This window comes from Penicillium hordei (genome assembly GCF_028827395.1).
Source record: "Penicillium hordei strain IBT 12815 chromosome Unknown utg000005l_segment0_segment0, whole genome shotgun sequence".
Lineage (NCBI taxonomy): Eukaryota > Fungi > Ascomycota > Eurotiomycetes > Eurotiales > Aspergillaceae > Penicillium > Penicillium hordei.
This window is the reverse complement of record NW_026623146.1, coordinates 4,916,340-4,931,748: the sequence shown is the minus strand read 5'-3', so window position 1 is coordinate 4,931,748 and position 15,409 is coordinate 4,916,340. Positions and strand designations below refer to the sequence as shown.

At 48.1% G+C, this 15,409-nt stretch overlaps 7 protein-coding genes across 7 annotated transcripts; 3 read left to right on the top strand and 4 right to left on the bottom strand.

Moving 5' to 3' along the window:
- Positions 1-417: 417 nt before the first annotated feature.
- Positions 418-2,211, bottom strand: N7537_010661 (ubiquitin-conjugating enzyme E2; the record flags this gene model as incomplete). Its single annotated transcript, XM_056901715.1, has 8 exons — positions 418-1,296; positions 1,349-1,517; positions 1,573-1,584; positions 1,667-1,739; positions 1,790-1,811; positions 1,889-1,983; positions 2,056-2,089; positions 2,179-2,211. The coding sequence occupies 8 exons, from the start codon at positions 2,209-2,211 to the stop codon at positions 418-420; spliced, it is 1,317 nt and encodes a 438-aa protein (XP_056750383.1).
- A 1,024-nt stretch (positions 2,212-3,235) lies between these two features.
- On the top strand, positions 3,236-3,709 carry N7537_010660 (uncharacterized protein; the record flags this gene model as incomplete). The annotated part of the gene is made up of 3 exons (XM_056901714.1): positions 3,236-3,474; positions 3,518-3,584; positions 3,659-3,709. Coding segments are annotated over 3 exons (357 nt in total), but the record flags the coding sequence as incomplete, so codon positions are not given.
- Positions 3,710-3,856: 147 nt separating this feature from the next.
- N7537_010659 (GTPase-activating protein LRG1) lies at positions 3,857-7,720 on the top strand (the record flags this gene model as incomplete). Its single annotated transcript, XM_056901713.1, has 5 exons — positions 3,857-4,258; positions 4,320-5,736; positions 5,798-6,865; positions 6,923-7,209; positions 7,262-7,720. 5 exons carry the CDS (start codon positions 3,857-3,859, stop codon positions 7,718-7,720), a joined length of 3,633 nt encoding a protein of 1,210 aa, XP_056750381.1.
- A 1,932-nt stretch (positions 7,721-9,652) lies between these two features.
- Positions 9,653-10,842, bottom strand: N7537_010658 (uncharacterized protein; the record flags this gene model as incomplete). The annotated part of the gene is made up of 3 exons (XM_056901712.1): positions 10,685-10,842; positions 10,358-10,631; positions 9,653-10,307 (listed from the first exon to the last, which is right to left on the bottom strand). Exons 1-3 carry the CDS (start codon positions 10,803-10,805, stop codon positions 9,653-9,655), a joined length of 1,050 nt encoding a protein of 349 aa, XP_056750380.1. The 5' UTR covers positions 10,806-10,842.
- Positions 10,843-11,036: 194 nt separating this feature from the next.
- Positions 11,037-12,048, top strand: N7537_010657 (proteasome regulatory particle base subunit RPN10; the record flags this gene model as incomplete). Its single annotated transcript, XM_056901711.1, has 4 exons — positions 11,037-11,062; positions 11,117-11,155; positions 11,213-11,432; positions 11,497-12,048. 4 exons carry the CDS (start codon positions 11,037-11,039, stop codon positions 12,046-12,048), a joined length of 837 nt encoding a protein of 278 aa, XP_056750379.1.
- A 229-nt stretch (positions 12,049-12,277) lies between these two features.
- N7537_010656 (trafficking protein particle complex subunit 4) lies at positions 12,278-12,850 on the bottom strand (the record flags this gene model as incomplete). The annotated part of the gene is made up of 2 exons (XM_056901710.1): positions 12,278-12,653; positions 12,711-12,850. The coding sequence occupies 2 exons, from the start codon at positions 12,848-12,850 to the stop codon at positions 12,278-12,280; spliced, it is 516 nt and encodes a 171-aa protein (XP_056750378.1).
- Positions 12,851-14,016: 1,166 nt separating this feature from the next.
- Positions 14,017-14,557, bottom strand: N7537_010655 (uncharacterized protein; the record flags this gene model as incomplete). The annotated part of the gene is made up of 2 exons (XM_056901709.1): positions 14,017-14,155; positions 14,196-14,557. 2 exons carry the CDS (start codon positions 14,555-14,557, stop codon positions 14,017-14,019), a joined length of 501 nt encoding a protein of 166 aa, XP_056750377.1.
- Positions 14,558-15,409: the final 852 nt, after the last annotated feature.

Genomic DNA, 15,409 nt, shown 5'->3' with positions numbered 1-15,409 from the left:
ACCATATATATGGTTACAGTCAAAAGATGGTGTCTTTATCTCATGCATCCTAGCTATACCTTGTGTTGGCTTCCCTTATTGTCTCATCCGCGTGTTGTACCTACTTAGTATACAGCAACTATGCTTTCTCTCAAGAAGTTACGAATGTCCTTTTTGTGAATCTATGAATTCTGTTTGATATCAATATCGATTTTCATGTGTTGAATGGCATTCGAAGCCACATGCCCCACAATCCCCGGTCTTCTCCGCCATCTCGAGGGATATCACTCAACGAAGGTAAAACATAGTGATGGCAGGAAAATGATACAGTTAAAGCGAGGTTGGGTTGATAAAGATAACGGAATACTGTCATGTAGCCTGCTGTATGACACATTGCTCAGCAAATATGCACATTCCAGGACAATGAACTAACTCACCTCAGGATTCTTCCAGAGATGTTCGAAGCTTGCGCCTGTAGAGCCTGCGGTCTGTTTCCGAACCCCAGCACAGAGCGCTTGCCTCTGGGTTGACTGTCATGAGGGGATTGTATGGAGGGTTGTCGTCTTCCAGCGTGTTGACGATGCCCTCGATGTGTTGGCCGATTTCTTCAGCATGCGAAGGAAGGTACATTAACACACCCAGCTTGGAAACACGAATGTGGTACAAGGGTGACTCGACGAAGACCCGAGGTTGTTCTTCTGGGTGTCGAGGACTGATGTAAATCTTTATCTTGATAATGCCACCTTCCAGTCTGGACTCGTTGCGACCAACATAGGTGAGTCTCCAGACGAACGGGTTGTCATCAACCAGCGACAGATCAATGACTTGAGGACAAGAGTTCATTTCTGCAGCAATCTGCTCATGCTGGCCGGCCAGTTTAACTGCAATCCCGGCATCCTCCTTGACCAGAGCAAGACCCTCGACGGGCCAGTTGTAGGTCTCTTCCATCAATCGGTCTCGAAGAGCCAACAAACGGGTTTGTAGGTCGATGTAGTTCCATTCTCCGCTCATGGTATTACCATAGCCTTCAAACGGCATTTGGACGAATGGCGTTCCTTGTCTGCGTGCCTCGTCCGCGATACCTTTCTCAATGGCGTTTTGGTAGAACTCAAGGTACCACAGGAAGCGTCGCTTGCAGAAGTCGTGGAACTTGCTTTGAGCCAACAATCCAGCTTCGGGTTCTAGTTCGACATCACTATCTTCTTCCGCGCTCGATTCGTGACAGACCCTTAGCGCCACTCGGCGAGGAGGGGACGAAGTTTGAAAGGCTTGTTCAAGAGGTGTGATGACTGCCAGTCGTAAATTTTCATGGCGGATCTGGTATAGATGTGAGCATTGCGAGGCTTATTCTGGGAATATCGGATCCCACCTTGGATTTGTAGATCTCCATGTTTTCTGTGTCATTCGCCCTTTCGTTTCCCTCAAATCCGGGTTCCAGCGTATATGGGTTTGAGGATAAGAGGCTCTGGATTGACAGCATAACGGATTCGAGTCCCTGCGCCGGTGACCATTGCTCACCCCGAGAACCATGCCAAGTTCTGTTACGAGGTTCAGCGCTCCATAAATGCCATCCATGTTGTTAGACAAGCTTACCCCAAGATCGACCTGAGAAATATTAGTATCAGGCTCTCCATAAATTCAATAGTCCCCAGGGCGCATTTACAAGCAGACCTTGCCATTGGCATACAGATTAGGACCAAAGCGAGTCCGGCCCCTGTTGGTTGTCCGGATTTTCACTACCGGCGGATTTGCTGGGTAATCTATGTTGTGATTTAGCAAATGTCTGCTACGAGATAGAAGACCATCTTACCTGACGGGATTTTGATTGAGAACTGGTAGACGATTACAATTGGTTAGCCATAGTTCAAAGAAGCGAGCTCGGGTCAGTCTTGGATAGGGTGGCTCTTACCTCATAAAAGCCCAGTTCGTATGGGGTGCCTGGGGGTCCGATGATGAGGGCTTGGATATCTCGAATGTTGCTTTCCTCATAACGGACAGTGAAAGCTGTGCCGAGGTCAGCATGTGAGTGTAGAGTGACTTCAAGTGTCAAAAAGCTCGGGTACGGAGATCTCATACCAAGTTGCTCACTCCGCTCAACCTGTCTCAGTTCCTGACGAAGAAATGCGGAGATTAGTGATTAGTCCGGGTAACCTTGGAACTTTGGAATTGACCCAAATAGATGGTTAGAAAGGCACCTACTCGGACGAGGCGCAGCGTACACTGGTCCCCCATCTTGCAACGTCTATGTTGAGCCGATCATGCGTCCACCCGTGTACTGTAGAGGGAAGAGAGTGGAAGGAGCTTTGAAAAACTGAAGTTTATCAAAAGCAGGGTGTCCTTAAAGGAAGAGGAGGTAAAGAAGGCAAAACCAAGTTGGGTGAAATCAACCCGCAAGGACAAGTTTGTCTCTTCAAACCTTTGTCTTGTTCTTTTTTGTACTTGTTTTTTGTTTTTTTGTTTTCTATCCTTTTCCCCCTTCTTTCTTCTTAGGAGTTTATCTTATTTCTTGTATTCATATCATATATCTTCTCTTTCTCTTTTTTTTTTCCTATTTTGGTTTTTGTTTACCCACGTCATCTTGCCAGCCTCCTCCCACTTTCCACTTGTACGGGTAATCACGTCGACATCCTATGTCAGTCTACATAAATATATGTAATGATCAGTCTGATGAGATGCTTATTCCATAGGTCTCCCTAGAAACTTTGAGAATTACAAAAAATTGGATTGTTTTGTACACATAGATACTACCTCTGTATGGTGTATTTACCTGTTGGATTCAATGTTCAATCTTTCTGAGTGTTGTAATTTATATCCTGAAGATATCAAATCCGTGAACCATACAAGCCGACAGAAAACCCTACTGTATAAATAGACCTTTGATGTTATTTAAGGTCCTATCTATTACGACTATAACACTCGAGAAAAGGGGGAAATATACCTCCATACAAACGAAATATCACTCCTTAAAGCAAATTAATACGAAAATCAAGAAACTAATCTGCAGTATGTTCTATAAAAAGCACACTGATGGCACATGGGGCGGGTACGGAGTAGGAGTACACTTTCTACATACCAACAGTACACCGTGCAATGCTGATATTTCCCAGGTATTTTGATTTAAACCGATTTAATTGGATCTTAAATATCCTTCAATGATATCCAAAATATCCCAAATATCCTAGTAATCCCTCCATATCTCAGTAGAAATGGAAATTGTATAGACCACGTGACCACAGGGTCCCAAACTAATATTAGGGGGGGGGGGCACTCAAGCCATCTCCATCTCCATTCCTCCCCAGCCCACTTCTTTTCCCCTCGCCCTTGCACCTTAATTTTTTTTTCCTATCTGGTTCTTGGAGTCCTGGAATTTGCCGGTTTAGTTTGGGATGATTGCCGCCCGATAATCCGCGCCTCTGTTGGTCTCACCTTGAAAGCTCCCGATCCCCTCGAAAACCGGCCCCCGCGTCCACTAGCCTGCGCGCTTTCAGACCCTTCGTTCAGAGTAATCGTCTTCTATACCTTCCCAATTCGATCACAGTGATTCTGCGCGCAAACTCCGTCACTACTCCATCGGCCACCCCCACGTGTCTTTACATGGCGTGAGAGTGAGTATACTCTAGGGAACAACAGTGACCCCGGGGAAACCACCCTAGGCATGGAATTCTAATTTAAGAATCAGACTCTCAACCGTACGCGCCCAGCCTACCTTCAATTTCCCGCCAATCTGTAACCGCGTTGCATCTTCAATTTAACCCTTTTCATCAATCTCATTTACCACGTCGCCTCGCCCGTTCCTTACTATCCATTCTTTGCATGCAGCGTTCGGCGTGATTCAGCCCAACAAACCCCACCATATTTCTGCTGACGGGGGACCAAGATGCCCCCCGGTGGACTCCCAGCCAGCCTGGTCGCTGGTAACCCCAGCGGCCGTCCCACTGTTGACACCTCTGGCTACGGGGCTAACTACACGAAAAACACACCTACATCTCCCGAAGACAGTTTGATTCCATTCGATTCACCCTCAACACGAACGGGAGGCCCAAGCCCAATCACTCCGGTGAACCAGGAGGATGGTGGACGCTCAAGTCGTGCCCTGGGTCCTGACCAGGCTGGCTTCCGCGACCGTTCGACCCCCCGAGATCGCTCACGAGTGAACGGGCGTCCAAATAAGTCCCCCGGCGGCTCATCCCGCCTGTGTCAAAAGTGTGGTGAATCTCTCACTGGTCAGTTTGTGCGGGCGTTGGGCGGTACTTTTCATCTGGAGTGTTTCAAGTGTGAAGTAAGTTGCTTTTTCTGGCTAACCTTTGAGTGGTCTTTCCTAACTTTCATACTTCTATCAGGACTGTGGCGAGATCGTTGCTTCGAAGTTTTTCCCCGTCGATTCAGAAGATTCAAGTTGCCAATTTCCGCTTTGCGAAACCGATTACTTTAGACGACTCAGCCTCCTATGCCATGAGTGCGGCGGCGCACTACGTGGATCATACATTACAGCGTTAGACCGGAAGTATCATATTGAGCACTTTACCTGCTCCGTTTGTCCGACCGTCTTCGGTGCTCAAGACTCTTACTATGAGCACGAGAGCAAGGTGTACTGCCACTTTCACTATTCAACCCAGTTTGCCCAGAGATGCCATGGATGCCACACTGCAATCCTAAAACAGTTTGTCGAGATCTTCCGTAACGGTCAAAATCAACACTGGCACCCCGAATGTTATATGATCCACAAGTTCTGGAATGTCCGGTTATCCCCTGCTGGTCAAACATGGGAGCCTCCGCCGGTGGATGAGGATGCTAGCGAAGAGGAGCGCAAGCATATCCGCGACGAAGAAGATATTATGGAAGAGAAGGTCTTTAATATTTGGAACACCCTCTCCACCTTTGAAGAATCATCCGCCGCTTGCATCTCAGATATGCTGCTTCATGTGAGCAATGGCGCTTACATCGATGGTGTTCTCGTGGCCAAGCGCTTCATTGAACATGTCGAAATCCTCTTCGGTGCAGTTGATCAGTTAGCGGATTATATCAAATCGCACGAGTTAAAAGGTAAGTCTCGCGCAGCTGATTTCATATCGTCGGGAGCGATCGCTGATTCTTCCAACCCAGAACTTTCCTATGGCCGCGAGGCCAAACTTCTTTGTAAAAAGATTGTCGCTTTCTTTGCCCTCCTATCGAAAACTCAGGAAACCGGAGTACGCAAACTCGGCGTCACCCAGGAACTTCTGTCCCTAGTGACTGGTCTCGCTCACTACCTGAAACTCCTTATCCGCATCGGTCTACAAGGTGCACTCAAACTTGAACGCGAGAAATCTGCGCCAGACGGGTTACAAAACTTCCTGGAGCACCTCCGTGATCTGGAGTCATTAGCCGAGCGCGAGGATGATGATACACCAATCGACCTGATGGCCGGAGTGGAAGGTTTGGCCGATCAACTTTCAGATTGTTGCATCGCCTGCAAAGAACCGATTGACGACGAATGTGTTCAATTGGGACAGAGTCGTTGGCACATCAAGCCGCCTCATCTTTCATGCAAATCATGTGAGAAGGACTTGACCGCTGATATCCAAGACGCATTGTGGAGCAGTAGCGAGGAACAAGTCTACTGCGGCGCTTGCGCCCATCAGATGCAACTTGGCCCTGCTGTGACGGGTGGTTTCACTCAAGTTTCAAAATTGCAACAATTTGTTTTCTTACTGAAAGTGGCCCTCGCACGGCTTCTCGCCGTGCTTCGATCCGGGGGAACCTTGCCTCATACTTCAGGTAGGACTCTTTTACCTTACCCCCATCCCGCCGGCAGTTTGTCTAACTTGCTTCGCCTCAGACGACCCCAACCTTAATGATCATAACAACAAAGACGGCCGTCGAATGTCACGCCAGGTTCGCCAGTCATATGGCGGTGCCCCGCGAGATGGCTTCGAAGAAACATCCCTTGAGCAGACCGTCGGTGAGATGCGTCGGCTACGCTCTATTCGCAACGAGCGAACTCTATCCACAACATACAAGCACGCCCGCGCATCCAGAATTATCAATGGGCCAGAAGGCAGAAGTGCCCGACCGGGATCATCTGGCAATGATGGCAGTGACCCGAGGGGCCACGGTTTCCAGATTGTGGAAGAACGGGATGCCAATGGCGAGACCGTTACAGATCTGACTTTCGGGGCTCAGGATGCTCTGACGCTAGATGACATCCCCCGTATTGTCGCGGCTGAGCAAGCCAAGGAGCAGCGACCTAATGCCTACAGGCATGCTGGTACGAAGCTCATTGGGGGGACAGAACCGATGGCCAGGTACAACCATGGCCACCAACGGGGAGTATCGAGTGGAAATTTGGAGGCCTTAATGGAGCCAACTCGAACCAAGCGGTACTTCTCGGAACTAACTGCTTTGGAATATTTCATCGTTCGCCACGTTGCTGTGCTACAGATGGAACCCTTGGTGGAGGGTTATTTCAGCATGGAGGAGCTACTTTCTCTTATCGAGTCTCGCAAACCTACCATATGGAACATCTTCGGTCGTGCCTTTAAAGACAACAAGAAGGGTAATAAGAAGAAGGGTGTCTTCGGTGTCGGTCTAGATTATTTGGTCGAGAAGGAGGGCACAGAGTCAAGTCACGGTGTTGGCCCTGGTGCGCTCCGCATCCCGACGTTGGTCGATGATTCTGTTTGCGCTATGCGGCAGATGGACATGTCTGTCGAGGGTGTCTTCCGAAAGAACGGTAACATCCGCCGATTGAAGGATACCGCGGAGCTAATCGACACCAAGTATGAGCAAGTTGATTTGACAAAGGAAACTCCTGTGCAGATCGCAGCTCTCTTGAAAAAGTTCCTCCGCGAGATGCCCGACCCGCTCTTGACTTTCAAGCTGCACAGACTATTTGTCATCTCACAAAGTAAGTTTTGATGTTATGGTTATCGGTCTACTTGTGCAATGCTAACCTGTGTCGCAGAAATGGATGACGCAGAGAAACAGAGGCGACTACTTCACTTAACATGTTGTCTACTCCCCAAAGCCCACCGTGATACAATGGAAGTCCTGTTTGCCTTTTTGAACTGGACATCATCCTTCTCGCATGTGGATGAAGAGTCCGGAAGCAAGATGGACATTCACAACCTTGCGACTGTCATCACGCCCAATATCCTTTACCCCAATGCCAAAAACAGCACAGTTGAGGAGAGCTTCTTGTCCATTGAAGCCGTCAATGCCCTGATCGCGTATAACGACGTGTTCTGCGAGGTAAGTCGCCCAGGTTGAGGTCTTCCCATACTCATACTGACTCTATCAATAGATCCCAGAAGACCTACAATCGGTCTTAGGTGATCCAACCCTTTTCAGGGAGAATGCCGAAGTGACAACCAAGGAAATCCTTAAACGATATGGCGATATTGCTCGAGGCAGCTTCTCACAGAGACCGGAGAACGGTGGCGAGACATTTACGATCACCACCCCCAACCGAACCAACAGCACTCCAGCCTCCGCGCGTATTGAGACTGATCCATCTCAGGATGCAGCCTGGCAGATGCAAAGTTCAGTTCGCCATGTGCCCGGGCCCGCCGGACACTCTCACTCGGCAAGCACCAACCCCCAGGCTGGAGCTGATCTCGGTCCTCCTCCCCCAGCAGCGTATCACCGTGACCGCAGCACCAGCAACAGTAGCCAGCCAATTGCAGGGGCACCTGATGGCCAATCATCAAATGTGGCCTACAGGCCGCGTCCGAGTGCAGGTGCCATGGGTGTTACTGGATAGACTGGATCTCCTTATACTCCTGCACAGCTGCAATACTGCGATACATCATCATCCGACCTCGACATGCATCCATCCATTTGATTCAATCTCCGTGGAGTGTTTTCGTTTCTTGTTTCTTGGGACCTTCTTAGCGTTCTGTTCCTTTTCTTTTTTGTCGAGTGACAGGGCTGGTTGACGGAGTTTACCCTTTTTCTTTTTTCCTTCTATGAAAATCCCCCAAAAGTGATCAACAAGCACCTAGGTCGTTGATCGGTTTCTGTTTTCTCTCTATCTCTATAGTGGCTGGGATGTCTCACTTTTTTTTTATCTTTGTTCATTTGCATCTGATTCTAGGGATCAGCCATACCCATACCTGTCCCTCTGGGCATAAATGTCCTGTTTTCTTTGCCATTCTCTCTCGCTTTTGATTTCTGAGCATGCTCATTCTTTTTGTGGGCCAGGCTACGGCTATACCTAGACCCTTTTTTTTTTCCTTTCATTCTCTGATTCTTCCCTCCCCTGGCCTTTTGCTTAACAAGAGCCAGGGAACTTTTATTTCCTTTCTTATTTGTTCAATCAACACGATTGCCATGATATCTGTGCTTGTAGTTGCCTGAGAGAGGTACTTGTACTGTAGAGCCTTGCATGTGGATAAGTCCTGAATAATACACTCACTTCGTATTTCTATAGTTTGATTCTCGGCGCTTCAACTCTTTATTTGATGCGCATGACGACCTTGTTCTTATATAGTTACCCTACGTAGCTCGAACAATGTAAAATTAGAGGGCTCAATAGTTTTGCTGTATACAATAAATAAATCACCGTCATACTTCGCTATGGAAAGCTCAATCGATCCTCCTGGAACAAATACGAATCATTGATAGAACCAAACAGCTAAGTCTTTAACTGTTTAAGGGCATCAAGATCATTCTTCTCCAATACAAGCCCATTCTCTGTGTCATGCCAACCGTCCATCTGTCCAGCTCCGCGGGTCTCCAAAGACCCCTCAGTCTTTCAATTATCCGGATGCTATGCTCGTCTAGCATGATATTGGAAGGATTGATATCATTATGCACCAGGCTAAGAGAATTAAGGTGTTTGATTCCCTCCAAAATCCCGTAGAAGTTCTCTCTAAGAGAATCACCGACTCGCTCACGACCACTGGCGCGGAACTGATTCTTGTTCAGATATCTAGGATTGACCTCCCTGGACAAGGTTTCCTTATATTACTTGAAGCAAAGACCAGTGGCCCAACCATTCTCCTCTCGACAGCCGCAATAAGTAGCAATATTTGGATGTGCATGTCTGCGAAGCACTTCACACACTTCAAGCTCGCGTTGAATATCGTACTCCAGCTCTGAATACAGGAAATCGGTTCAGCCTAGGGCTTTCAGGTAACAGTCTTCCTATGCCACAGCCCATGTTTCCTGGAATTTGGGCCCTCTTTCGTATGTGTTGATTGTTCTCAACTTCTTAAACTGACTGATATCGGTATATTTTGAAAATTGATCGTTCCATGTCCCGTAGTATACGATGCCGTCTTGTCGTACGACGAGATTCTTCCAACAAAACTTTGAGTTTGCCGTCAACAGTTTCGAAGGTTTCACTCTCCCGGATGATCTCCATTCTAAAATGACTAAGACGTGACAAACTCGCGAACAGTGGTGAGGAGCAAAAGTAGTCCAATTAATTGACGACAAGGGTTTCATATTTGCCCCAAGGCGTTGTTTCAGACCGGTTACACACAGACCGATCAAGACGGGCTATGAATGTATACCCGGCTCGAGAAGGGAGAACACCTATTATGATATCACGCCGAAGAATCAAACATGAAAGACAGCACCTATGCTCAAATTGTTCATTGCAGTCTGCAATCACCCACGCTCAAAGAAACAGAATCCCAACCAACTCCTAAAACAGCAAACGCGTATCTATGCGTTCATGTAAAAAGTTCTAAATCCGCTTGCGCAGCGCTCGAGTCCGAGTCGCAGTTTCAGTCATAGCCGGAGCAGTAGTTTTGCGCATTGCAGCAGTAGTGGGGGTATTCTTGACAGCCATTGATGCCGCCTGGGCGCGAGAAGCCGGCCTCTTGGCAGCTGCAGTAGATGCCGTGGTGGCCTTTCTTGCGCCAGTACCAGTCCGTGTGGACTTGGTTACTGTTGTGCCCGAAGACGCAGTAGACCCTGTGCTATTCTTGCGCTCGCCTTGTCGGGTCGCTGGCCGCGACAAAGGTGATCGAATAGTCTTGGGTCCTGTAGCGGCACGGGTGGCAGTCCTCTGAGCCTGCGAAGGAGGCCGTTGGTCCTTGACTGCAGACACAGTGTGGCCGCGTGACCGCAACGGACTGGACGGTTTTAACGGCGAGGTAGGACGCGCCAGGTATGAGGGTTGACCCTTCTCAGGGGATGCACGGAAGGGCGAGTGAGGGTATGTTCGGGAATTGTTGGACTTGGGAGACAAAATGCGGTTCTCGTTGCCCCGTACTTCCTGAGATGCCATGCGCGAGGCCCCGCCTGGTCCGGCTGGCTTCACGCGACGCTTGGGGTTCTTGAGTTCGGGCTCGCGACCGGCAGGGGCATTCTCTTTGTCAGAGAAGTGGCCATCGTGGCTATACATTCTGTTAGTCAGAGTGCTAAATTGGGTTTTGGTATATCGTACCTTCCCCTCCGAGCTCTACCGTCGCGTGTGGTAGAGGTTTCTGGGTCTACGGAGATGCTTGTGATATTACGCGACACCTTGACGGGGGAGTATTTTCGAGAAGGCGACGCAACTTGTTGTTTGTTCGTGGCGGCATTGTGCTTTTCGAGGAGCTCGCCAATATTAGCCTTGCGTAGTGAGACTGGGATCCGATTAACGCGTCGCTCAATGCGCGCCCGGAGGTCATTTGCTTGGAGGGCATATTGAGCACGAAGCTTACGTGCCCGCTCAGTGACTGTGGCAAAAATTAGTGCTGTGTTCACTCTGTAAACCCACAATTCAACCCACTTTCAAGTTGTAGATTGTCCATCAGCGCCTGTTTCTGATGCTGCGTCAAGCGCATCTTTTTAGTAGGACTACCCGTAGGGGTGACGTCCATAGCGTCCGACTTGCGTTTAAAAGCAGGCATTGTGCGGAGTTCAAGGGATATAGACTTGAGATGTGTCGAAGTACAAGGGCTAAAGTTAAGGTGCGGAGCAAGGAGGACCACAACAAACAGCCTGACGGGCGGCGAACAGTGGCAGAATACAGAGCTTCCACCTCGCCTTCGTCATCCGTCTTCATCTCCCATACGCTGATCTCCTAATCACTCTCTGTTCTGTCCTTTTTTACATCGTTAATTCCTTTAGACTCCGCCATCATGACGCTGGAAGCTACTATGATCATGTCCGTCAATCCTCATCCCCTCTATTAGCTTACTCTGCTGACTCCAAGCTACAGTGTCGACAACAGCGAAAGCAGTCGCAATGGAGACTACACGTGAGTATATCCGATGGTACTATATTTGCATCTATGATTGGCATCTAATGGTTACAGAACAACCCGGTGGCAATCTCAAGTCGATGCCGTTAGCATCATCCACAATGCAAAGATGCGTGTAAACGCTCAGTCAGCTGTCGGCCTTATGAGCATGGGCGGAAAGGGCCCCGAAGTGTTGTCAACCTTCACACCCGAGTTTGGCGCAATCCTCGCTGGTCTGCACCGAACAAAGATCCACGGCACATCTCATCTCAGCTCGACCATCCAGGTTGCAGCGGTACGTTCTTCCAGCCAATATCCGAGGCCCGGGCTCTCAATAACTAATATCCATGGTATTTTAGTTGGCACTCAAGCACCGTATGGAAAAGTCTCAGCGTCAACGCATCATCGTATTCTCCTGTTCGCCCATCGAAGAAGATGAAAAGACCCTCGTGAAGCTCGCAAAGAAGATGAAGAAGAACAACGTGTCGATCGATGTGGTAGCTTTCGGAGATTTGGAATCCGATCAGACCAAGAAGCTCGAGGCTTTCGTTGAGAATGTCAAGAGCGGCGATGGTTCCCACCTCGCCATCATCCCACCCGGACCCCATCTTCTCAGCGATCAGCTGCAGCTGACCCCGATCCTAGCTGGCGAGGATGCCGAGGTCGGCGGAGGCGGCGGCGAGGGCGAGGCTAGTGGGTTTGGATTTGATGACGCCGCCGAAAATGACCCCGAGCTGGCATTCGCCCTGCGTCTATCGATGGAGGACGAGAAGAACCGACAGGAGAAGGAGAAGCGCGATCGGGAAGAACAAGAGGGCAAGACGCAACTGGGCAATATCCCCGAGGAGGGCCACGGTGAGTCCAGCAGTGACAAAGATAAGAAGGACGAGGACAAGATGGACACCGCGTAAGGTCCGGATATTCGAATATGACTGATGCATACCCGGCGTTTACTTGTGCTTTTGTCCTGTATTCTCGAGAGTCGACCTTCGGGCACGTTCTACAGTGTGTGCAAGGGCAATATATTATGTGATTTGGTATTATACGAGACGGAGTGTATCCGGACACAAGTACAGGAACAAAACGTATCTAGTTCGTAAAGTCATGATGTCTATTCCCTTTCTGCGTGGTCGGACGGGGCTATGCCCTCCCCCTCAGCCACGCCCCCAGATGCCGATCGAATGCCTCGCATCGCACTGGCATTTCAATCTGATAGAATGGATTTTTCATCACATAGTCCGCATAGAGCTCGTAGATTTTCTGGATGATTGTATCCACGCTACCAGTTAAGGGATCCGTGAACAACAAGAATTTTGTCCCCGTCAGGGTCTGGAAACAGGTCAATCGAAACTTGTCGGTCTCGAGGTAATCCAAGCCGGAGACTGGTACACCGGGGTTTGGGTAGGAGTAACCGGATGTCGCAGGAGCAGTGGTGCCCGCTGAAGAGGTTGTGGGGGAGGCAGCTGGTTGAGAGATGGGAATTTTCGGCGTAATGGAGCGGGTGATTGCGTGAACACTATAGAATCCAAGTCAGGTAGCTGTTCCAGGGGAGTCAATGTTGTTGGCAGCTTACCCATGAAAGGTGCCAGCTAGGACGAGGTAGTCATTTGTGGAGAGGTTGCGCAGGCCGGACTGGAACTCGCGCTGGTATATCAAACCACCGGCTTTGTTGATAATGATCAGGGAGAAGACGCCCCTAGTGTTGGAAGGCATGTTAGTTGCTGTTCGATTCAATGAACAGATGGAGCGTACATGGTGAGTGTGGCGCTCGTACGGACAGCGTGGCCGGAGAAGTAAGGGGCGGAGAGCGCTATTGGTATGCCTCGATGTATTCCGGCTAATTGTGTGGACGAAGTGTATAATTGAAGTTGTTTAAATCACCAAAAGTAAGTGTTGGCATGGAGTTCGCGGGGATTGGAGAAGGAAGTTGTTGATTCCGCGTCGATAAGCGGGGACACCCCAATCGGGGTCGGTTGCGGTCTACTTTGCATATATTTTATAGATGCAATATTTGTGATATTCAGATTCAGTACATGTAAAAGAGGAGGGTTATTTACTAAATGGTCAATTTGTACCTGATGGTTGTTATTAGGACATATGTTGACGTTCTGCCGGAAATATATAGTGAGTGGATGGGCATGAATTCAGCATATCTTAATCAAAATATTCTAAAAACATGTGTAAATCGATTAGAGAGTGTATATATATAGTAGCTCTAGCTCCATAAAAATTCAATAGAAAAGCCAATCCGAGTATATTTCCCCTTATTGGAGTTGTGCCTAGAATATAGGTGATCGTTTAGTTGTCTAGAAATTAAGAGAGTGCTTAATCGGTGCTAAGTTAAATTCAAGAACATTCAAATATCCAAATATCAGGTACTCCAAGCCTCCTTTGTCCCGCAATCATACAACATCTCTGCAATAGATGCGTGACGATTTTCTATAGCATATAATAAAGGAGTACCATGCTTCAAATCCGAGGCTTGGACTTCTACATTCGGAATATTCAAGATTTCAGACACAATGCCTGCCAGGCCCTTGAAAGCGGCAATATGCAGAGGAGTCCTTTTCTATGGGTCACGGCTATTCACAGACATCTCGTCAACGCGGATAAGAGAGCGGACCACGTTGAGATAGCTGTTCTCAACTGCGTAATGCAGGGTTATACATTCTTGATCATCGGCCAACCGAGGTTGTGCGCCGTAATGCAACAGAAGGCGCAGTTCCTAGGTCACCGTCCGGGGTAGCTATGTGTAGCGGCGTCTGGCCACGTAAGACCCCCTGGTTGGCGGCCTCTGTTTCCTCCAGGAGGAGGATGTGCTTGAGAGACATATGTTCACTTCTCCCGCTATATCGCTTAGTGACTCTATAAAGGGGCGTCTAGCCACATCCGTCACGGGACTTCGCATTTATCTTTCCAGAGTAAAGGAAGATCTTGGTAAGATATTCATCGCTAGCCTCGGCGACCACATGGCATGGATCATACATAAGTGTTGTCTTATCATCGAGGTAGGGTGTTCTGACAGGATCTAACATGAGTTGAATGATTGACCTGTTACCTCGGATTGCTGCTGCGTGAATGATACTCCACACCATTGTCACTGAAGTGATATTGACTGGACTGGATGCAAAAAATGCCAACTAGCGCCTCATCGTCATTGACCACTGCTGAATGTAGGATCTTGAGGGCAAATTGAGAGTCTTGGGCATTCAATACTTGAACGGCTTGTGGTAGAAGGTCAATGATTAAAGGATTGGTTTTGTTAGACACCGATTTGAAGTCCAAAAAGGCTTGCACCGCCGGAAAATTCCGTCTCTCAAAAGCAAGAACTAAAGGTGTCTCCATGTTGACATCTCGAGAGGCCACATTGATATCAGCGGATTGAAAGAGACGTAGAACTGGGCCCTTGAACGTGCCCATCGTAGCCAAGTGTAGTGCTGTTCGCCCATTTCTGTCTAAAGGGGAATTAACGGGAACATTGAATGAACTCAAAACATGTTCAATCGCATCATCACACCCGGTTTACACAGCACGCAAGAGAAGCAAAGTCGCATCTTCATCGATTATAATGGGAGACACTCTACCTTGGCTGCACGAGTTTCGAAACAAAGCATCTAGTGTCATTTCAAATAGGAGTGATCGAGCAACGTGAAATGACCAATAGGAATTTGCATAGTCCCGCAACTTGAAAAGGACAAAAATCCACACATAGCCATCTTTCGCAGGGCTGTCTCTGCATAGGAGGCTGTATACTTATGTCTTTCCCTTTCCGTTCAAGTGCTCACCTCTTGCCGCTTTTTGATCACTGAGTAAAGCTGAGCACGTCCTTGGGTACCCTTAACTAACAAACACTATAATAAATACGATTATTCGGAGATAAGAACTAAGGCATACCGATATAGAAGCGCGTATAGCACTTCGGATTTCGGAAATAGTCTAAATCCGAATATAAGCGTCTATAAGGGGACGTAGGAGCAGTAGTAAGGATAGTGATAGGAGTATAGACAATAGATATTGAAACCTTAGATAATACTAGACGATACATTCAATGCCCTTCTAATACTATAAAAAATATTATATAATAAATGTAATACTCAGTGAATACCCTAGAAATACTGGTAGGCAAAGTCAATACGTAGAATTCACTTTAATACGTGTTCTAAAAAAAATACGCATTGCCAAAAAACAAGAGTGGAACATGTAGAAATTCCGGAATACGTATTAAGCTAGCAAAACTATGTTACGACAGTCGTACTTCTGGTATTGAAATAT